General features: G+C 44.8%; 1 protein-coding gene across 3 annotated transcripts in view; it reads right to left on the bottom strand.

Annotated features, from left to right (window-relative positions):
• DNMBP (dynamin binding protein) overlaps positions 1-24,635 on the bottom strand; it is a 159,208-nt gene that overhangs the window by 22,266 nt on the left and 112,307 nt on the right. For all 3 annotated transcript variants that reach the window (XM_075348430.1, XM_075348428.1, XM_075348431.1), the window contains 3 exons: positions 4,169-4,365; positions 1,209-1,308; positions 389-536 (listed from right to left, as the gene is read on the bottom strand). In XM_075348430.1, the coding sequence (XP_075204545.1) occupies positions 389-536; positions 1,209-1,308; positions 4,169-4,365 (445 nt within the window). The remainder of the gene's footprint in view (positions 1-388; positions 537-1,208; positions 1,309-4,168; positions 4,366-24,635) is intronic.

Genomic DNA, 24,635 nt, shown 5'->3' on the forward strand with positions numbered 1-24,635 from the left:
GGTATATTTCTCCTCCTGCATCTTGTATTGCACACCAACAGCAGCAAAGCAATGGCGCAATATTTTAATTAAAAAAAGGGGCATGCAATAGAAGACGCAGCAGGAGGAATATACACTGAGGACCCGATCCACAAAGGCCCGCACCGCTGCAAACATAAATAAAAGTGCAGGGCATTTCTGCAACTTTGATTAAAGATATTTCAGCAATCAAGCATCCGATCTTTCAACAAAAGGTATGCCTGGATTCAGCATCCAAGCACCGATATGATACTGCCTTTACTTCATATAGCAAAATCCTGGTGGATAATTCCCTTTAATCAACTGTCTTTTGTAGTCATCCGAATGCCAATGTTACCAAACACAGGAAAGGATTATACTATGTTCGTACTTTACGGTCTCCATACACTCCTGCAGATTTCTCTGGAACTTGTCGTTTTTCTCATAGGCTTCCAGCAGTGCGATGGTCTCCTCGTGATTCTGGCAATACTCCTTGTACACGGACTCCAGCTCCATAGAGTGCTCAAGGAATATCAACCCTGTGTACAGAAGAAGTGATTATACAGGTCAGGACCTTGCGTTATGACTCTATACATTGATAGGCGGCTGTCACCTGCTTTTCATCCCTAGGGTCCTTAGTAATTTACAGTGATTTACTAAGCTAGACCGCCACCTTATGACGGTACTGCACTGCTCCGCAAGTCTTAAAGAGGTTGTCAACTACTTTACATTGATGGCCTATCCTTAGGATAGGTCATCAAGGTCTGATCAGCCGGGGTCCAACACCCGGCACCCCCACTGATCAGCGGTTCTCAGTGCAGACGGCAGAAGGCTGTCAAAAATGCTCCGTTCTGGAGCTGTCCTATCTGATAGCGGCTGCGGCCGGGCACTGCACATCCAGCTCCTATTGATTATAATGGGAAGTGGATGTGCAGTGCCCGGCCGCAGCCACTATAAAAAAAAAGGGGCAGTTCCGGAACTGAGCATTTACAGCCACCTGCTGCCGCCAGCACTGAGATCCGCTGATCGGTGGGAATGTGGGGTGTCGGACCAGGACCGATCAGACATTGACGACCTCTCCTATGTTAAAGTAGTGGACAACCCCTTTAATCTCCTTGGCATTTAGCATCTCTGTATATAAACTATTGAGCTATTTCAATGTCATTTGGTCAGATCACACAAAGAACTCCAATCCTAAACTGAATACGCACCGACAGAGTCGCAGTTCTCCAGCGCTCCCAAAAACATCTTCGTCACACCAATGACTGAATGGATATTTCCAAACAGAACATCGAAATCCACATTTGTCATCTAGTCAAGAAATATGCAATGCATTATAAGAGACTTATAGCAAAACTGGACAAGAAACATACAAGAAATATGTAAATAGTTATGTAACTTTAAAATAAAATTCATATGCTTGCTGTCAGTGAATGGCAAGTAATCTAGTATACACCGAGAGGCTTTTACCCATCTAAATTTTAAACATCTGACAGCTTAGAGTTTGATACATTCCAATCCAAGCTCCAAAATCCTCAGCGATACCCGATACATTGTAGAAAACCATCAGAACAGGGGACAGATTTGTATTGCTGAGGTTTTGAGCTCACAGAGGATTGAATAGTTTTAGCCTTGGGTTATACATCAGGAGTATTGCTAGACATATACTTCGGACTGGAGGTCCAATGCAGGGATGTGGTTTTAACAAACACATGGTCAATGCATGTAAAATATCCTTCTGGACAATGAATGTAGTAAAGGTGGCGTAAACTGAAAATGAACACCCCTTAAAAGGGGTGGTCCGAAGGCTGAAGAAATTTCAAGCTACATCCCTATCGAGTTGTTGCCCCAATCAAAACTAATTTCTAACTACTATTGATTTTTTCAACTCCCTCTTGTCTGATGACGCTTAGCTTGAGAATCCCAGTGCATGCTATACTCAAACGAAGCGTCATAAAAGGTGGCAGAGGCTGCGGTCACTGCCGCCTCCCTCAAATGAAGCATCATCATTCATGTCCCTTGCAGGGGCGGTATTTGTGTCTGAATGCCGCCAGTTACTTTGACACTGCATTGACAGTTCCCTACTGATCTGAGCCAGCAGTGCAGAGCGTGCCGTCACTGTGCAAATCGCACAATGACCGTGCACAGGGACCAGATCTGTCACAGCCTCTGCCCTCTGTTGATGCTTCATTTCAGGGAGAGGGCAGGGGCTGTGGCAATGACTGCAGCTCCTGGCCCCTGATGACGCTTTGTTTGAGTATCTGAACATAAACTGCGATTCTTAAAGTGATGAGTGAGCACTACCATGCTCAGGTGCTCAGTACTCGTAACTAGTGATGAGTGAGTACAACCATGCTCGGGTGCTCGGTACTTGTAACTAGTGATAAGCGGGCACTACCATGCTTGTGTGCTCAGTACTCGTAACTAGTGATGAGTGAGCACTACCATGCTCGGGTGCTCAGTACTCGTAACTAGTGATGAGCAGGCACTACCATGCTCGGGTGCTCAGTACTCGTAACTAGTGATGAGCAGGCACTACCATGCTCGGGTGCTCAGTACTCGTAACTAGTGATGAGCAGGCTCTACCATGCTCGGGTGCTCAGTACTCGTAACTAGTGATGAGCAGGCACTACCATGCTCGGGTGCTCAGTACTCGTAACTAGTGATGAGCAGGCACTACCATGCTCGGGTGCTCAGTACTCGTAACTAGTGATGAGCGGGCACTACCATGCTCAGGTGCTCAGTACTCGTAACTAGTGATGAGTGAGCACTACCATGCTCGGGTGCTCAGTACTCGTAACTAGTGATGAGCGGGCACTACCATGCTCGGGTGCTCAGTACTCGTAACTAGTGATGAGTAAGCACTACCATGCTCAGGTGCTCAGTACTCGTAACTAGTGATGAGTGGGCACTACAATGCTCAGGTGCTCAGTACTCGTAACTAGTGATGAGTGAGCACTACCATGCTCGGGTGCTCAGTACTCGTAACTAGTGATGAGCAGGCACTACCATGCTCGGGTGCTCAGTACTCGTAACTAGTGATGAGCGGGCACTACCATGCTCAGGTGCTCAGTACTCGTAACTAGTGATGAGTGAGCACTACCATGCTCGGGTGCTCAGTACTCGTAACTAGTGATGAGCGGGCACTACCATGCTCGGGTGCTCTGTACTCGTAACTAGTGATGAGTGAGCACTACCATGCTCGGGTGCTCAGTACTCGTAACTATTGATGAGTGAGCACTACCATGCTCGGGTGCTCTGTACTCGTAACTAGTGATGAGCGGGCACTACCATGCTCAGGTGCTCAGTACTCGTAACTAGTTATGAGCGGGCACTACCATGCTCGGGTGCTCAGTACTGGTAACTAGTGATGAGTATTATGTTTGTGACTGGATTCAATTCAGACTAGATTAGATGCCCTCGTTTGCTTTGTTCCTGTATTTTTTGTCTTAGGGTACCGTCACACTTTAGCGATGCAGCAGCGATCCGACCAGCGATCTGACCTGGTCAGGATCGCTGCTGCATCGCTACATGGTCGCTGGTGAGCTGTCAAACAGGCAGATCTCACCAGCGACCAGCCCCCAGCCAGCAGCGACGTGCAAGCGACGCTGCGCTTGCACGGAGCCGGCGTCTGGAAGCTGCGGACACTGGTAACTAAGGTAAACATCGGGTATGGTTACCCGATGTTTACCTTAGTTACCAGCGCACACCGCTTAGCGTGTGCAGGGAGCAGGAGCCGGCACTGGCAGCCTGAGAGCTGCGGAGGCTGGTAACGAAGGTAAATATCGGGTAACCACCTTGGTTACCCGATGTTTACCTTGGTTACAGCTTACCGCAGGCTGTCAGACGCCGGCTCCTGGTCCCTGCACTTTCAGGATTGTTGCTCTCTCGCTGTCACACACAGCGATGTGTGCTTATCAGCGGGAGAGCAACAATAAAAAAACGAACCAGGGCTGTGTGTAACGAGCAGCGATCTCACAGCAGGGGCCAGATCGCTGTTCAGTGTCACACACAGCGAGATCGCTAATGAGGTCACAAAAAACGTGACTCAGCAGCGATCTCAGTAGCGATCTCGCTGTGTGTGAAGCACCCCTTATTTTGCAAACTTAACCCCTATTTATATGTACATGGTGATAAGTTAATGACATTTATAACACGAGCGCAGTCTTACCTGTGTAGCCTGCAGGGGGAACATGATGTGCTCCACCAGTGTCTCCAGATCTCTCAGGTAGTCCCGCTCGGTCTGTAACAGTTCCTCAATCACCTTTGCCCTCTTCTCCAGCATCCTCGTCTCTGAATTTTCGGCGGTAGATGCAGCAGACTGTCCCCCTTCCAGGATTTCAGGTTGCGATGACAACAGCGTCATGTCTGCAAAGAAAATGCATTGTTCAGTAAAATGCTCCTAAAATCAACAGCCCGGAAGAAGATGCGACCCCTTCAGGTCTAATCTCTCCATTCTAGGTGTAATCCTGGGTTATTACAGAAGAGGACGTGCTTTATCTACTCCACACTGGCATCATATCCATCACTACATCTTCTGTCACTCTCTCTAATTTTAATATTTTATATAAAATGTATTCACATAGTAAATATGCAAAAAAGGGAATAACTGGGAAAGCTGAAATCAATCATAAGCAATCTGTTAATAAGGGGCAGAGAATTAGGCGCTAATCTCTCCCATCACCACCTGCTTCCAAACTAATCTACTCCTTTCTTGATGGATAAGTAGGAAAACAATGAAAACACATAAAATGGATAAACAAAGAATTAGATTCTGTCACCGCATGGCTACTTCTGCCGCCATATGTTGCATCTATGACCAGCATGTGGGGAAGGGGGGCAGAGATTAGGTTTTTGGTTGCAGTACTGAAGTCCATATGTTATGACCAATGTACAAGGCCTAATGACAAATTCCGCTCTGCAACCCTGGTCACCTCCTCTTCCCCTATGGCGGCAACTACGAGAGTCATACGTATAATATAGTTTTTATAATAATCACACAGGTCCACAAGGGCAAAATTGTTTGAAAAGTAAGAAGTGATTTTTATATACCTTTGATCACTGAACTCAATAAAATTATCAAGAAAAATCCATCACGTACAGTTTTTTCACAAACACTGACTCCATAGGCTTCCAATAGAATAGAATTCCATCGGATTCCAAAAGGAATTCCTTGCATATGTTCTCAAGACAGTGTTTTAATATATTGTAGTGATGTTCCTGGGCTGATTGAAATTTTTGTTTAACATGGCGTACAATACGAGTGATGGGAGACTATTGTTTCATCCCCCCAAAATCTGAAAGCTTCTACTGAACAATGGTGGCCAGTATACTTCAGTATGCCTGTAGGGAATTCGACACACCTGAAGGCAAGCTATGAGAATTTAGACCTTATTCTCAAGAAACTCAACTATGAGTATCAATGATGAGCAATATGTGGTGAACTAAAAGTTCTCTCTTCGCTCCTTGGGCAGCAAGGAGGATACAAAAAGTCTCCATGCTTTTTATGTGAATGGGACAGCCGGCATAGGACTCATCACTGCAGCCAAAACGTTGGCCAACAAGAACATCTTTGCAACCAGGACTCGAGTGAGAGAAACTGTGGAAAAAGAAGCGCAAATAGGGCCTTACCCCAATAGATACGGGGTTTAGAAATGAGCAATCCTACTCACCAATAGGGATTGTGAAAGTCACAACTCCTGTAAAAGCAGGTAACTCCAAGCCACGGCAGCAGTCCCCACATTGGCGGATAACAGAGTAGTAGAGATGGGTTTCAAAGCCGCGCCAATGACCAAATGATCATGAAGGTTTAAGATTATGTTGCTTTATTTCATGCAGAGGTCAACGCGTTTCAGGAGACTCAGCTCTCTTCCTCAGGACAAACTGGCAAAGAACATCAAATTTGATGTGAGGAGAGACTTAAGTACCTGTGTACAAAGTTCAGGGACTGTCCAAAGCAAAACTGAAGGAAGACGATTTTGTGGGTTCGGATATACGGAAAATCATGAAGGACGATGTGTTCGAAATAAAAAATGAAAGATGTTGAGAAAAGGGCTTGGGATTCTATTAAAGAAGTTGTGAAGAAAGGTCTAGTTAAGAACAAAGATCCAAAATTTAAGTCCTATCATGGAGAATATGGGGAAATGCTTTAAAGCCTCGGGTTATCTGATGAATTTGAAGTTTCTTGAAAACTTTGGTGCCGTTAGCAAAGAGCAAGGAGAAATATTTGATCAGTATATCAAGGAGATGGAATGACAATACCAAGGTAGATGTGTGGCGCCCTGGACAAGCCAGGACGTCACAGGTACTACAACAACACACCCCACACCCCGGCTAGGCACACCGAAGTCAAACAAAAATCCTTGTTGCCTCCCTCCAGGGGCTGATGTCCACACCAAGGGGTGGAGCCAGGCGGTTGGCCCCACCCACCGAGGAGTTCACAGTCCTGGAGGCGGGAAAAGGAAGTCAGTGTGGAGAGATAGAGTTGAGTTGAGGAGTGGTGAAGTGAAGTGGTAGTGGAGGAGACTGACCGTGTCCGGGTGCGTGGCCCGGGCACATACAGCAAGGTTGGCAGACGGTGGTGACCGTCTGCAGGAGAGGCTGATTGAAGTAAACCGTAAGGACCGGGGACGGGCGGTGGCCCGCCGGTACCGGATCGGGGAGCGAAGAAAAGCCAGCACCATTCGGCAGGGCTTACGGACCCCGACCAGGCTAGGAATCGCCGTAAAACCGGTCAAATCCGTTAGCGAAGGGAACCTCCGGGGTTTCCCAGCAGTCAAGACCCGATTGAAGGCAACCGCTCAAACCGTGAAGGGAAATACAGTCACCGCCAAGGCTACAGTTCCCAGGGCCACAGCCTGCGGGCTCCCTCAGCCTCCATCTAAGCTGGGGAGCGGGTTACCGGTGGGAAGCCATTGGAACCGTGAACGTAACAGGTGCAGGGAAAGGCAGTCACCGCCAATCTACCGGGAGAACTACCGCAGCCGTCTGTGGGACCCGTCCATCCAGCCGTTTGCTTTACCGGAGACTTTGCATTCATCATTGGCTGAGTGAGTACCACCGTGCTGTGCGGCACCGCGCTGCCCCCGCGACCCTGCACCTCACCAGGCCCCGTAACCCGCCTGCCATCCATCCCTACCCCATCACCGGGCCCCGGGACAACCAACCCCCCTACCCACGGAGGGGAGAAACAACATCCAAGCTGCTCCCTGTCACCGCTCCCGGGATCCCCGTCCAGAGCAGCGGTGGTGCCACAACCTCACCACAACCGTGGGTGGCGTCACGAACAATATCCCTAAACCAAACCAGTCCCCTTTTAACTCACGGGCGAGGAGCGCCGCTCGACTCCCCGGGATCCGGCCCACCGCTCGAGCCACCGAGCAGCAGCAGCAGCCGAACCCGAGCAGTGGGTGAGCGCAGCGTCCCCTTCCCGCCCGCGACAGATGGAATGTGAAGATGATGGGGGACGAATGCTTCATGGAGAAGATCTGCAGCCTTCTAGAAAAGGAAAGTATCAAATGAAGCCTGGAAGAGAGAAGGTAAAGGCGCAAGAGTTTGAATTAATTTGCAGAATGAATGTTCAATAAATTTATATATATTATATATATACACATACATACATACATACATACATACTGTACATGTGACGCCCTGGACTAGCCAGGTAGTCACAGGTAGGCCCTTGCACAAACAACCGTCCCCTAAAAAGGTGTCATCAGCCAACCTAAAACCCTAGTCACCTCCCTCAGGATTTGATGTACACACCAGGGGGCGGAGCCAGGCAGTTGGACACGCCCACCAAGGAGTTCACAGGTCCTGAGGAAGGAAAAAACAGGGAGTTGAGTCTGAGGAGAGGAGTTGAGTCTTGAGAGTGGAGTAGTGAAGTTCAAGTGTGGAGGCAGACCTGTGCCCAGGTCTGCCCCAGTCTAACTCCAGGTGTCTGGGTCGGAGCCCAGTCACCCCTGGCTAGGTGGCCTCAGCCTGCAGGAGCCGGAGAGACAGCTTGGTGGAACAGTAAGGGACCGGGGCAGGGTAGTGGCCTGCAGGTACCGAACCGGTGAACCGACTGGAAACCCGAGCACAAAGGGGGGTACGCAGACTGCGGTCCCAAAACTACTGGACCCCGTTAATTAACTGATTGAGGTCTGGACTTTAGGTCCTTTCCCACCCAAGTCCCGACTGAAGACAACAGCCCACCGAGGGGGATAAAAAGCCACCGCTCAGGCAGAGAGATCCCACGGGCCAGTGTCTGCGGGCAAACGGGCTCTCCCGACACACAACGCCGGGGAGTGGACTCCCGTTGCTGAAGCACGGGATGTCCACAGCTACACAGAAGGTGCAGGAGAAAGGCGGAGACCACCAACCCGAGTGGGGGACCAGACGCAGCCACCCACAAACGAGCCTGGATCCGAGCGCGGGGCGGTACATACATACAATAGTGCACATTTTTGGCTACAATAAAAAGTCTGTTCATCTCGCTTGTACGTAATTTCACGTGCATTTTGTGCAAAATCCATTCACCATGGTTAAAAATACAAGACGGGATTCTTTTTTTTCTTTTTAAATCAGGGTATGAGAAAACAGAAGGATCAGTAATTGGACTTGAAACAATTTTCATAAACCTAAATTTTGCATACCTGTGTTATTTCTATTAGTATATATGAATAATTATAATTATTTAATCTAAATAGAGTTGAGTATACATATTACATTTCTTATCTTGCACTGATGCAGAGTCAGCCTGTATTAGGCTGCTTTCACACCTCCGGTTTCTGCAATGCGGCACAATCCGGCACTTTGCAGGAAAATCGCAACCGTTTTTTTTTTGCTGCCGGTTGCGATTTTCCTGCATAGACTTTAATTAGTGCCGCATTGTGCCGCATGGCCTTGCGTTCCGTCCGGTTTTTGCCGCATGCGGCAGATTCAGCCGGTGCGTTGGCCGGATGTAACGTTGCCTGGCACGTTTTTTCGTGCGGCAAAAAAAACCACATCGCGCCGCATTCGGCCGATGCGGCGCATTTTTCAATGCATGCCTATGACGGCCGGATACGGCGCGATGCGGCAATAACCGCATCCGGCCGACGCATGCGGTTTTTGCCACTGCGCATGCTCAGTAGCATGCCGCAAGCGGCAAAAACCGGACGGGCCGCATGGGAAAAACTTATGCAAAGGATGCGGTGTTTTCACCGCATCCGTTGCATAGCTTGCACAGCCGGATTGACCCGCAGAGCTCAAGCCGGATGTGTGAAAGCAGCCTTACACTCCGGAGCTGCATGCATAATTCTGCAGGATTCGGAGCGGCTATTTCTTGCCAGCTCCACGTTTACACCATATACTGTTGAAAACAACAACACTTAATTTGAGCTGAATGGATTGAAGTTGCTAATAACCAGCAGAATTATGAATGCAGCTCTGGATAATATCATAAAAGCAGTAACTTGGGAACAACTTTTTAATTGGATTATATCGAACGAGAGTTTAGTTTAGAAAGTGATAGTTTAATGTGACTTGCTATTACATCGTACATAGATACTGCATATACTTTTCTGGAGGTTACTATGTGCGTTGGTAACGCTGGGAGCTTCACAGCTACACAGCACTGAACGTAAAACTATTCATGTGTTTGGAAGATCATGTTGGGGCAGGTATAAGTAATAACACACCTACATGATCCCTTGCGATTTAACTTTCACTAAAATGTTGTTTTTAATTAAAAACTGTTTTTAAACAGGAGCAATGACTCCAGAGGCTGACCTGTGTGATAGCATTGTTGTGGAGGAGACCTCTAGAGTCTGAAGTGAGGGAAGTAATGCCAAGTTCAACCAGGCCTCTTTCATAATGACCACACGGCAGCGGAGTTGGATGGTGTTATGGTATGTACACCGTCGTATAGTATATAGCCTCTTATAATAGGACCATGTAAGCCCTGCGTGGCGGGACCATGTAAGCCCTGCGTGGCGGGACCATGTAAGCCCTGCGTGGCGGGACCATGTAAGAACTGCGTGGCAGGACCATGTAAGAACTGCGTGGCAGGACCATGTAAGAACTGCGTGGCAGGACCATGTAAGCCCTACGTGGCGGGACCATGTAAGAACTGCATGTCAGGACTATGGCAGGCCCTGTGTGGCAGTATCATGTAGGCCCGTGTGGCAGGATTATACGCTGCCTGTACGTTATTTTTATTTTGCCTTGTATATAGGTATTATTGATAAAAAACACAGCATTAATATTTGGCCAGAATTATCCCAGAATAACCTTTCCCTCACTTCAAAATAATAAAAGGAGCCCCATCAACCTATGCACGGCTTATTATATAATAGTGCTTGAAGGAAAAAAAAAAAGGTTTTTATGAGAATTTTCAGCTGTTCTTGAGTTAACACTTTTCTTTTCAGTGTGTCGCCTAGGAGACCGATCAATACCACAGTCTAGCAGGGGTGGCCAAGCGTGCAGTGCTTACAAGCTCTTTGTACTGCACTGAAGCTGGCCATGATCATTGGAATAACACAATGTTTTCTCGTAAACCCGTCCAGCTTCAGCGCAGTGATTACAAGCTGTGTATAGCAGCGATGGTCTGTCTCCAAGGCAATAAGCTGTACACCAAAGAAAAAAAAAAAGTGTTAATATCAAGAACGACTGTCAACTTAAAAAAAATAAATTATATATATATATATATATATATATATATATATATATATATATATATATATATATATATATATATATATATATATATATTATATACATATATATTATATATATATATACACACACACATACACACACACACACACACACACACACACACATACACACACACACACACAGAGACAGAGCCACAGAGACAGAGCCACAGAGACAGAGCCACAGAGACAGAGCCACAGAGACAGAGCCACAGAGACAGAGCCACAGAGACAGAGCCACAGAGACAGAGCTACAGAGCCATAGCCACAGAGCCATAGCCACAGAGCCATAGCCACAGAGCTACAGAGCCATAGCCACAGAGACAGAGCCACAGCCACAGAGCCATAGCCACAGAGCCAGAGCCACAGAGCCAGAGCCACAGAGACAGAGCCACAGAGACAGAGCCACAGAGACAGAGCCACAGAGACAGAGCCACAGAGACAGAGCCAGAGCCACAGAGGCAGAGCCACAGAGGCAGAGCCACAGAGGCAGAGCCACAGAGGCAGAGCCACAGAGGCAGAGCCACAGAGACAGAGCCACAGAGACAGAGCCACAGAGACAGAGCCATAGGCCTTAATTTGTGGTAATGGTGCACTCTTGCAATAAGCTGTACTCCTCTCCCCTGAAATCCTGGCAGTAAAGTTCTTGTATCACACAGGGTAGTCATTTTTCTGTACTACATTCCCCTGCACAGTGATGGACGCACAGCGCATAGGGTGTATAACACCAGACAGGTTGAGCAGCAAAACCTTTGACACTGATAAATGACAATCACCCAGCAACGCAAACAAACAGAAATAAACCCGTCCTCAGCTGTGTCACATCCGTGAAAAACACTTGTTACACTTGTGAAAGTCTTTGTACAACTGCCAAGTGCTCAATACCTCGTCATCTCACATTATCTGCCACTTACTAATACCTAATGGCAGCCGACACAGGACAACTATCGGGCCACAATCCCAAGAGGGAGAAGCGGCTGCAGGTCATATCTGGCACTGCTTATCTCATGAAGGAAAGATCAGACAGGAAAAATCCTTATTAAATTCCTGCTTCTCCTAATGGTCGGTAGTAAGCCAGGATCCATAGGCACTAGCTATTACTATAAGGTTGCCCATTAACTCAGCCAAGCATGCATGATAGGGGAGTAAACAGTAGCTAGACTCCTCTAACAATAGTTAATCTCCAATGGGATGAAAGGATTGGACATGATGAATTCCAACATGCCCAGTCAGATTAAATAAACATAAGCGATGAGTGAGCACTACCATGCTCAGGTGCTCGGTACTCTTAACTAATGATGAGCGGGCACTACCATGCTCAGGTGCTCGGTACTCGTAACTAGTGATGAGTGGGCATTACCATGCTCGGGTTACGAGTAGCGAGCATCCGAGCATGGTAGTGCTCGCTCATCACTAGTTACCAGTACTGAGCACCCGAGCATGGTAGTGCTCACTCATCACTAGTTACGAGTACTGAGCATCCGAGCATGGTAGTGCTCGCTCATCACTAGTTACGAGTACCGAGCACCCGAGCATGGTAGTGCCCGCTCATCACTAGTTACCAGTACTGAGCACCCGAGCATGGTAAGTGCCCGCTCATCACTAGTTACCAGTACAGATTACCCGAGCATGGTAGTGCTCGCTCATCACTAGTTACGAGTACTGAGCACCTGAGCATGGTAGTGCTCACTCATCACTAGTTACGAGTACTGAGCACCTGAGCATGGTAGTGCTCACTCATCACTAGTTACGAGTACTGAGCACCTGAGCATGGTAGTGCCCACTCATCACTAGTTACAAGTACTGAGCACCCGAGCATGGTAGTGCTCACTCATCACTAGTTACCAGTACAGAGCACCCGAGCATGGTAGTGCTCACTCATCACTAGTTACCAGTACAGAGCACCCGAGCATGGTAGTGCTCACTCATCACTAGTTACGAGTACTGAGCACCCGAGCATGGTAGTGCCCGCTCATCACTAGTTACGAGTACTGAGCACCCGAGCATGGTAGTGCTCACTCATTGTGTAGCGGCAAGTCAGAGACAAGTTGCACAAATGTGTTGGTCACACGACTTGCCTGATTATTGCTGTCACATTACCAATGTCACCACAAACTAAAAACAACAAAATATGCTTTTCCAACATTAACTGTTTCTGGTTTTGTAGCTCGGCTCCATTGAAGTGAATGAGGCAGAGGTGTAATACCACACACTACCTGTGGACGGGTGGGCGCTGTTTCTAAAAAAATAACTCATGTTTTTTAAATGCTATAATCCTCCGGGTGATTAACTCCAAAATAACACATAGCAAGTTAATGAGCTGTAAACAGTAGCGGTACCGAGTAGGCAAATACATGATCCTTAGTGGATTACCGACGTGTTCCTGCATGAGAACTACACTTTACTAAACCATCCATTGGAGCTCAACTGCAGAGAAAAACTAACCACTAACCACAGCAATCCAAGTCCGTCACATGTGACATTCCCAGAATTATATAACGGGTTATTATGGGAGTACCAACATTTGGAGAGCTACTACTTAAAGGTTATGTTCACAGAGCTTTTTAGTGGAGTGTGGATCCACTCCAAAATCTTCCACAAATAAACACACTGAGTTTTCCAAGGAGTTTTTTCAGCAGAAACTGAGCGTAAAACTCTTCAAATTCTCCTCCAAATATAAAAACTCCTCAAAAACGTGGAGTTTCTGCTCCAAAAACACAACAAAAAGAAAAAAAGTTTCCCAAAAAGGAGCGGTTTTTGAAGAGGTTTCCTTGTGAAAAACTTGTTTTCAACTGCCTCAGAAATAACTGACGACACCCAAACCTAATCTATAAAAAAAAAATTACTTTGACTTTTTTTTCAGAAATTTATTTTAAAATTAAATAGTAATGGAGAAATTTATTTTTAATTTATGCTACAAAGGGAAGTGCAAAAAATACTGTGCAAAATTAGTGTTCTCCAAAATGTGCAACATTTCACAGATAGGCTATGTGCACACATCGCTTTGTGTGCTTCTATTCAGCACAAAAAAAGTATGTTTTGGCAGAAAAAAGCTGCTGAAAAAAAGCATGTTTTCATGCTTTATCTATTGAGAGGGAAAACGCAGGAAAAAAACATGTTGCTTGTTTTTGTCTGCAACAAAATCTGCAAGGAAAAAAAGAAGCAACATGTGCACAGAAAGTCACGCTTCTCATAGACTTTGCTGGGATGTGTTTTTCCTTGCAGTATTGATTAAAATCTGCGAAGAAAAAAGTATAAAAGAAAAGAAAAAAAAGCATGAAAAAAAGCAACATGTGCACAGAGCTGAAATTGACAGGTTGCTTATTTTTTTTCTGCAACAAAACCTACAAGGAATTTAAAAAAAAAAACAAAAAACAAAGCAACGTGCGCATAAGCAAGTCAGGATTTCAGGATTCACAGACTTTGCTGGGATGATTTTTTTCCTTGCAGGATTGAATAAAATCTGCAAAGAAAAAAGCATGAAGACAACAAAATTGCACAGAGTTTGCAGAGAGCCTACACTTTTCTAAGGCTATGTGCGCACACTGAAGTTTTGTTTCTCCAGCGAAAAATGCAACACAACGCACCAAACGGTGGCAAAAACACTCCTCTGGCCGAAAAAAAATGCATCAAAACATACATGCGTTTTTTCCCATGCGTTTTTTTCACTATATTAAATGCAAAAACGCAGAAGAAGTGCTTCTTTTTTTCTGCACCCAAAAGTGGAGGCAAAAAAGCACAGCCTTTCTGAATTCTCCTAGACTTTGCTGGGGAAGCAAAGACATGCAGTATAGGGCAACAAACTGCAAAAACGCCGCAAAACCGGCACTGTGCGCACAGGGGCTTAAAGTGACAAGAATAGTGGGTGAGAGTCAACAGGCAGGGGAAGGGCAAACTAACACATCATATGCATTTTTTTCCCACCTACAAAAAAAAAAAAAAAAAAAGAAGGATACATAGAGGAGAAAAGCCACCAGATACTGCTGAAACTGTTTATGTAATAGGAAAAAAAAACCAAACAAACAAAAAAACAAAACACTATTACTATTTCTGTGTTGCCAGCCTATTTTGCTGTACAAAAGAGTACTGAGGATGAGCAGTGGAAGAAATCTGCGCGATAAACCTGCCCCGTGTGAACGTGCCCTAAAGGGTAGAACCTTTCGAGGAAGTTCAGTTGTGGCTCCATTCCACCATATGCAAATCGAAATACCAATTCTGGGTTTAGATCTAGTGCCAAACAGTTTAAGAAAAAAATAAACATCGTGAAAAGTGACTTAAAACATTATGTTGTAACAAACGGGAATAGAAGAAATCATGTTTTGGAGCCCGGCCATGGCGTCTCCATTCACTAAAATTTATTTACAAACAGTGAAAAGTTTTAAACTCTGAACAGAAAAGTTCCCGGATGAACATGACGGGGGAGGGGGATGATGCTATAGAGGAGGGGGTGACACAATTCCCATCTATTGTCTCCCCTGCACAGAGTCTTGAACTTGTGCAAAGCTCTGAAACACGTCTCCCCTCCCCCATCATTTCCCAGTCTGAGCAACCTGCTGAACTCCTTCCCTCCCCCAACCCAGGAGAATAACACTAATCTACTAAATGGATTCTGCTACCTCTCTGCACCGAATTCTAGGGAAACTTTAGAGTAACTTTTACATCCAGTCAATGATTGACCATTTGCAGGAGACTTGTTACTGGGGCGAATCCGGGTGAGATCAGACACCTTTTGAGCTGCTCCACTTATAATGAAATTTTCTCGCTCTGCGCTCACCTCTATGGGTCAGTCCTCTAAATGCACAAAGCTCTGTATCCCCTGCGGATAAAGCCTAACCCCCCATCTCAATAGCCGGGGAGCTCTGCAGCAGAAACAATAGAGGAAGAAGGGGTGAAGGGGGATGGGGGGAGGCAAAGCCTGGAGACAAGGATTTAGGATGGTGAACATCTGGATGGGACAAAGGCGCAAAGATAGAGCAGGACCGTAAGGAACAAAATGGGGGCGAAGGTAGTGCTCAACTGAAGGGGTTGTATAAGGAAACAACACCTGTAGAAGCCAGATATGCCATAGCCACAGCTCCGTGACTGGAGGAAAGTATTGTCCAGATAGCAGTTTGGCAAAGGCGCAAAGATAGGGCAGGACTGTAATGATCAAAATGGGGGTGAAGATGAAGGTAGTGCTCACATGAAGGGGTTGTATAAGGAAACAATACGTGTAGAAGGCAGATATACCATAGCCACAGCTCCATGGCTGGAGGAAAGTATTGTCCAGATAGCAGTTTGGCAAAGGGTAGAATATCACGACACCTGCGCTCACGGAAAGGAGGCGATCCGGAGAGTCAAAGCACAGATTTGTATCCCCTGCAAAGTGTTTAGGTGCCAGACCGACGCCTTTCTCAGGGTACAAAAAACACAACTGGTCTTTTACCTTGAGAAAGGTGCTGGTCTGGTACCGAAATGCGTTGAACTACAAAGACAACCATGCTTTGACTCTCCAGATCTGCTCCTTTCCGGTGAGCACAGCCGGCACATCGTGATATTCTACGCTTTGCCAAAAAGGATTGAGGACGGCGTTTGTGGGAGGTACATGGCGGACCCTCTGATTATATAAGTAAGCTTTGGGTGGGTTCTCGGTGTTATTATGGTAGGTATACCATAGATATGGGATTGCACACACCTCTTAAGGCCTCTAAGGGTTAGAAGACACCTGTCTTCAGTCTTTTGTGAGAAAACCCAGCAACATAAAGGAGGTCCCAAGTGGATATCTCCAAATTTTGGTTTTCCACTTTGTATACATATGGAAACCGGCTATTCCCTCGTCAGCCCCATTATTATTTCTGTACCGGTCTCCTCTCCACAGATACCAACTAGAAGACGAACCTTATGTTAAGGAATTCCTGGACATCCATTGCATTTCATGTAATGTACAAACACGTTTTCACCTATGGATTAAGGTCACACGATGCTTTGTACAGTAGCAGATCAATGCCATGCAAATCACAGGCCGTGTGTAACATTATCTGAATATATCCTAAGCCAACATGGAAATCCATAGTGAGAAGCCACATGCTTTACATATACGCTGAAGTATGCAGCAATATGGGGGAGAAACCACAGGCGATGCAATGAGAGGCCAGATCTGTATGGGTGCAGTATACATAGTTGGCTGGATAATCTCCTCCGACTGCCCATAAAAGTGCCCATTGAGCTCAGCTGTGTTGTTTCAGTGGGTGGAGAAGAGATAAACGGCTGTCACCGCACCTTTGGCATTACTTATCGCTTGGGAAACAACAGATTAAATAGGTTAAAATCCAATCTATGTGACCTTCACTTTACAATGGGGAGACAGTTAAACTGTATTTATAGATTGTTGATGGATCATCTCTACCCACGGCAGCTTAATGTATTATTTACTGGCCTTCAGCTCAATCTCAAGCCATGGCGATTTGATGGATGAACGCTCTGTAGAAGATCGATCTTGTGCAGCCTAGATAGGTCCACCAGATCTTCTCCGCCTAAATAGGTCCACCAGGGTCTTCTCCACCTAAATAGGTCCACTATGGTCTTCTCCACCTAAATAAGTCTACCAGGGTCTTCTCCACCTAAATAGGTCCACCAGGGTCTTCTCCACCTAAATACGTCCACCAGGGTCTTCTCCACCTAAATAGGTCCACCAGGGTCTTCTCCACCTAAATAGGTCCACCAGGGTCTTCTCCACCTAAATAGGTCCACCAGGGTCTTCTCCACCTAAATAGGTCCACCAGGGTCTTCTCCGCCTAAAGAGGTCCACCAGGGTCTTCTCCGCCTAAAGAGGTCCACCAGGGTCTTCTCCGCCTAAAGAGGTCCACCAGGGTCTTCTCTGCCTAAATAGGTCCACCAGGGTCTTCTCCGCCTAAATAGGTTTACCAGGGTCTTCAGCGCCATATGCTTGATTGTACCAAGCCATCAGGTTTGCTGGTCTTCCTCTTCTCCTTGTTCCTTCTATTCTTCCAACCATGCTTTCCTTCTTCACTGATCTCTCTCTTCGTATGATGCATCCAAGGTAGGAAAGTCGTAGCTTGGTGATCCTTCCTTTGAGTGACATGTCTGGCTTATTTTGTTCCAAAATTGATTGGTTTCTTCTTCTTGCCATTCACGATATTGATAACCTCCTTCTGCAGCACCAGATTTTGAAGGCGTTGATTCTTCTTCTGTCTTGTTTCTTTATTGTCCAGGTTTCACATCCATATGTGACTACAGAAAACACCAGACTATGTACAAGCCGAGACCAAACTATGTACGAACCATGTCTTCATCACCAGTTAAATGTTCCTCGATTTGAGCGCCTTGTCCAGTGACTTCATTATTGATTTTTCCCATAGCTAGTCTCTCTCTGTAATGATCATTGATCTGAGTAGGTTGAAGTCCTTTGCAACTTCCAGTTCGTTACAGTCCATCTCAAGTGTGTTCCGGGCAGTAGTCCATATCTTTGTTTTGTTTGTCCTATGTTTAAGCTTTCCATCTTGACACTCCATAATATGCTGGAAATATTACCAGCAATAACCATTGATCGCTGGGATCATTTATTTAAAAAGGGGAGGTCCTAAAAGGTATTCCAAATAATAAGGTCTGTAAAATAATTTGTAGTGGTATTTGTATATACTATTATACACCAAACAAAGAAAGGGCCCCATAAACCTATCTAATTGGACGCCCCTTAAGATGTCCATGTGATCCCACCAAAAATGGCACAATAGGGCCACGGCTTGTTTGCCCTTCTCGAAACATGAGAGAAAGAAGGGCAAGACATAGCTGCTCCCGTCCCGTGTTTTACGATGTCCTGCTGGTTTACACTCCCTATGGAAAAGGGGAATTTAGTGAACCTGCCCCACAATCTGTTGCCGTTTCGATTGTACTTCTGACCTCCATAAACTGCCATAAATCCTGAGTCATCCTGCGCTTCACTTACACGTGGAATAGAATTTGCAGTATCAAACGGGCGAGAGTGATTGCAAAATACGAAGCCCATCGTTCACTTGGTCACAACGACCTTTCCACCACGGAAAGTCATTCTGAGCAATAAACGGTTTTTGAGCTTAATGTTCACATGTGAGAGACATTTTACAATAAACATATATTTTGTATACAGTCTGTAATGTAGCTGCACTCATAATTCTGCTGGCGGTCACAATAAGCATTCCAGCCTTGTCATCGGTCTACGCCCGAAAAGATCTGCCCAGTTGTGGTATAAAGAGAAGATATCCCAACACGCAAATCACTGCAGAAAATCCCTCTACAGACCATGAGTGAGCGAAAAGTGCCGGCAGATTTCAGCTCCGAAGCTTGAAGAATTGTGAATGCTGCTTTGGCGTGTAATGCAGGATGTAACTCAATCAGTACAGGATCAGTAATGTAATGTATGTACCCAGTGACTGCACCAGCAGAATAGTGAGTACAGCTCTGGAGTATAATACAGGAGGTTACTCAGGATCAGTAATGTAATGTATGTACCCAGTGACTGCACCAGCAGAATAGTGAGTACAGCTCTGGAGTATAATACAGGAGGTTACTCAGGATCAGTAATGTAATGTATGTACCCAGTGACTGCACCAGCAGAATAGTGAGTGCAGCTCTGGAGTATAATACAGGAGGTTACTCAGGATCAGTAATGTAATGTATGTACACAGTGGCTGCACCAGCAGAATAGTGAGTGCAGCTCTGGAGTATAATACAGGAGGTTACTCAGGATCAGTAATGTAATGTATGTACACAGTGACTGCACCAGCAGAATAGTGAGTGCAGCTCTGGAGTATAATACAGGATATAACTCAGGATCAAGATGCAAGATATGAATACAGTAACTGCACCAGCAGAATAGTGAGTGCAGCTCTGGAGTATAAGATAGGATGCAAATCAGGATCAGTACAGGATCAGTAATGTTATGTACAGTTGTGCTCAAAAGTTTACATACTTTCTTGGTCTTTTTTCAGACAATAAAAATGATAACACAAACTTTCCCCACAGTGACTGCACCAGCAGAATACTGAGTGCAGCTCTGGAGTATAATACAGACTGTAACTCAGGATCAGTACAGGATAAGTAATGTATGAACACAATGACTCCACCAGCAGAATAGTGAGTGCAGCTCTGGAGGATAATACAGGATGTAACTCAGCATCAGTGCAGGATAAGTAATGTAATGTACACAGCGACTGCACCAGCAGAATAGTGAGTGCAGCTCTGGATGATAATACATACTATAACTCAGGATCAGTACAGGATCAGTACAGGATCAGTAATGTAGTGTACAGTCATATGAAAAAGTTTGGGCACCCCTATTAATGTTAACCTTTTTTCTTTATAACAATTTGGGCTTTTGCAGCAGCTATTTCAGTTTCATATATCTAATAACTGATGGACTGAGTAATATTTCTGGATTGAAATGAGGTTTATTGTACTAACAGAAAATGTGCAATCCGCATTTAAACAAAATTTGACCAGTGCAAAAGTATGGGCACCCTTATCAATTTCTTGATTTGAACACTCCTAACTACTTTTTACTGACTTACTAAAGCACTAAATTGGTTTTGTAACCTCATTGAGCTTTGAACTTCATAGGCAGGTGTATCCAATCATGAGAAAAGGTATTTAAGGTGGCCACTTGCAAGTTGTTCTCCTATTTGAATCTCCTATGAAGAGTGGCATCATGGGCTCCTCAAAACAACTCTCAAATGATCTGAAAACAAAGATTATTCAACATAGTTGTTCAGGGGAAGGACACAAAAAGTTGTCTCAGATTTAAACTGTCAGTTCCCACTGTGAGGAACATAGTAAGGAAATGGAAGAACACAGGTACAGTTCTTGTTAAGCCCAGAAGTGGCAGGCCAAGAAAAATATCAGAAAGGCAGAGAAGAAGAATGGTGAGAACAGTCAAGGACAATCCACAGACCACCTCCAAAGACCTGCAGCATCATCTTGCTGCAGATGGTGTCAATGTGCATCGGTCAACAATACAGCGCACGTTGCACAAGGAGAAGCTGTATGGGAGAGTGATGCGAAAGAAGCCGTTTCTGCAAGCACGCCACAAACAGAGTCGCCTGAGGTATGCAAAAGCACATTTGGACAAGCCAGTTACATTTTGGAAGAAGGTCCTGTGGACTGATGAAACAAAGATTGAGTTATGTGGTCATACAAAAAGGCGTTATGCATGGAGGAAAAAAAACACGGCATTCCAAGAAAAGCACTTGCTACCCACAGTAAAATTTGGTGGAGGTTCCATCATGCTTTGGGGCTGTGTGGCCAATGCCGGCATCGGGAATCTTGTTAAAGTTGAGGGTCGCATGGATTCAACTCAGTATCAGCAGATTCTTGACAATAATGTGCAAGAATCAGTGATGAAGTTGAAGTTACGCAGGGGATGGATATTTCAGCAAAACAATGATCCAAACACCGCTCCAAATCTACTCAGGCATTCATGCAGAGGAACAATTACAATGTTCTGGAATGGCTATCCCAGTCCCCAGACCTGAATATCATTGAACATCTGTGGGATGATATGAAGCGGCTGTCCATGCTCGGCGACCATCAACTTAACTGAACTGGAATTGTCCAGGAACTCATTAAAAGCTACAGGAAGCGACTAGAGGCTGTTATTTTTGCAAAAGGAGGATCGACAAAATATTAGTCACTTTTATGTTGAGGTGCCAATACTTTTGCACCGGTCAAATTTAGTTTAAATGCGGATTGCACATTTTCTGTTAGTACAATAAACCTCATTTCAATCCAGAAATATTACTCAGTCCATCAGTTATTAGATATATGAAACTGAAATAGCAAAAACCCAAATTGTTATAAAGAAAAAAGGTTACATTAATAGGGGTGCCCAAACTTTTTCATATGACTGTATGTATATAGTGACTGCTCCAGAAGAATAGTGAGTGCAGCTCTGGAGTATAATACATAATATAACTCAGGATCAGTAATGTAGGTATATAGTGACTGCTCCAGAAGAATAGTGAGTGCAGCTCTGAAGTATAATACAGGATTTAACTGTGGATCAGCAAAAGATAAGGAACAGATGTGGTAACAAAATTACCTAGTCTTTAACCTTTTCTGTTTAAAATTGTGTCCAAAAATGGAAATATGCTTTATGCAATCCATACTAAGGTGCAAAAAGTCAAATTATTTTTACAGTACTATACTGCATGACTCCATACTATAGAATAGTTTATAGGAATGTATGCAGAAGGCAACTTATTATGTGACTTGTTATAATAGGTTGTGAAATTCAGATTTTATCACCTTTTTAGTCTGGTACGATATTTTAAATGAGCTTTGTAAATCTTTACAACATGCACACAGCTGCTGCCAGATATTGTGCTCTACATCAACAAGCAGTGTCCGGGCCCGAGCCGATGACCTAGCAGCAAATCTATGGAAAATAAGCAAAAACAAGCCCTGTACCACAATTCCAGGCTAAACCACAACAAAACTGCAGCAATAACAGATTTTTTTAAAATAAAAAAAATAAAAAAAAAAATATATAAATATATAGTAATCCATTTTATACCCATATCTAAACAAAGAGTAAATATTTATATCCTTAAAAGGGGTTTTCCCCCCCAAAAAAAGTTCATTTTAATTAATAGATCTTGGAATAACAGAAATTTCAACAATTAGATGTGTTTAAAAAGCATTCCTGTGTTGAGATAATCTTATATACAGTGCCTTGCGAAAGTATTCAGCCCCCTTGCATTTTTCAACCTTTTCCCACATTTCAGGCTTCAAACAAAGATAAAAATGTTAATGTTCTGGTGAAGAATCAACAACAAGTGGGACACAATTGTGAAGTTGATTGAAATCTATTGCTTATTTTAAACTTTTTCAAAAAATAAATAACTGAAAATTGGGGCGTGCAATATTATTTATCCCCTTTTGGGTAATACTTTGTAGCGCCCCCTTTTGCTGTGATTACAGCTGCAGTCTCTTGGGGTATGTGTCTATCAGTTTTGCACATGGAGAGGCTGAAATTCTTGCCCATTCTTCCTTTGTAAACAGCTGGAGCTGAGTGAGGTTGGATGGAGGCGTTAGTGAACAGCAGTTTTCAGCTCTTTCCACAGATTCTCGATTGGGTTCAGGTCTGGACTGTGACTTGGCCATTCTAACACCTGGATATGTTTATTTGTGAATCATTCCATTGTAGATGTTGCTTTATGTTTGGGATCCTTGTCTTGTTGGAAGACAAATCTCTGTCCCAGTCTCAGGTCTTTTGCAGACTCCAACAGGTTTTCTTCAAGACTGGTATTATATTTGGCTCCATCCATGTTCCCATCAATTTTAACCATCTTCCCTGTCCCTGCTGAAGAAAAGCAGGCCCAAACCACGATGCTGCCACCACCATGTTTGACAGTGGGAATGGTGTGTTCAAGGTAATGAGCTGTGTTGCTTTTATGCCAAAGATATCGTTTGGCATTGTGCCCCAATAGTGTCTGTGTACACCAGTGGGCACAGATACAAGAGGACCCCTGTGCAACGACAATTTTTCTTTCGCACACTTACTAATATCCCGTTTTGTAAAATAGGGATTGAGTCCAACCCTAGGAATGTTGAAACTCGAGAGAGGACCATTCATTTTTAGAAAGGGTTTACATTAATTTCCCTAGAGAGGAGCATTGCCCTTGTCCGGTCTACCATGACAGCCGGTTTTCACTTTTCCACCTGGCAATTCCCAGCTCCTCTGGTGCTTACTAGGCCTCACACAACATCATGGGGTGAGAGGTGGCCATGTGCAGAAGAGAAAACCGTGCTTCCACAGAGGACCAGACTGGACCAGGCAACATTTTTTTCTTCTCTGGTGAAGTTCATATAAACCCTGACCAAAAGTGGGTGTCCACATTTGTCTGGCGATCAGAAAATGTTTGCCCTCATTGAAATTATCGTTAGCACATCAACCTGAACAAATGGTGGATGTGCTGCAAACATGATGCGGTATGAGGACAAATAGATCGATTGTATAAAAAACAGTTGTTACCATCAGTATATATAAAAAATTATGCTTCGTAATCCTATAAACAACTGTTGGCCACTTTCCGATTCCGCACCATAGACGCTATTTTCCAGGGATTCCCAAGGCCCATGAATATGATCTTTCACCACACACCTGAAGAGTTCCTTGTGCCTCCTGCCATACGAGATCACAGGCAGGGGAGGTACTGGTGAAGCTTTTGTTCAGTTTCTTTAGGGAAAGTGATCGTATCACCCGAGAACTCAGAGCGGCTTTTGTTCGGAGTAATGTGGAGCGGAGAAGAGCTCCGGCACTTACAATGGAAAGTTATTACTTGGATCTCGTGAGGCTCCATCTCTCTACACAAGGACATCAGATACAATTACTGCAGATTAAAAATTCAAGAAAACATAGAAAATACGTACAGGCACAAAGCAACGTAAAAAATAATAAAATAAAGCGGGCATTAAAGTCCAGTTACAAAGTGGAAGGTGAGATTTTGTTACAGTAAAGTCATAGAGACGTGAAAAAGTTTCATCAGTGGCAAATATAGAGGTCAAGAGACCAATGGTAAAAATAAGGTCCCTTTAGTTTCCTTAAGCAGACATCTATCTTTCAACTCCCCCATACACGTAACTTGGCCGAATGTTCATGTATTTTCAAAGAGAAAGAAAAGAAAGATGCTGGTAGAGGCTTATCTTCCCTGTAAGCAAAAATATTGCCCATTCACATTTCAACCACCCTATCTCCTTCTCCACCATCATCATCTGTCAGGGGATAAACAGGAGGTCATCTGATACTGCTGAAATCGGTGGTTTTGGAGGACTTTCACCTAATGTGTATGGGCACCAGTAGGCAAAAACAGTAAATTTCCAGGACCCTTGGCCGCCAAATTTCCAGGACCCTTGGCCGCCAAATTTCCAGGACCCTTGGCCGCCAAATTTCCAGGACCCTTGGCCGCCAAATTTCCAGGACCCTTG

This window comes from Anomaloglossus baeobatrachus, chromosome 5 (assembly GCF_048569485.1).
Source record: "Anomaloglossus baeobatrachus isolate aAnoBae1 chromosome 5, aAnoBae1.hap1, whole genome shotgun sequence".
Classification (NCBI taxonomy): Eukaryota; Metazoa; Chordata; class Amphibia; order Anura; family Aromobatidae; genus Anomaloglossus; species Anomaloglossus baeobatrachus.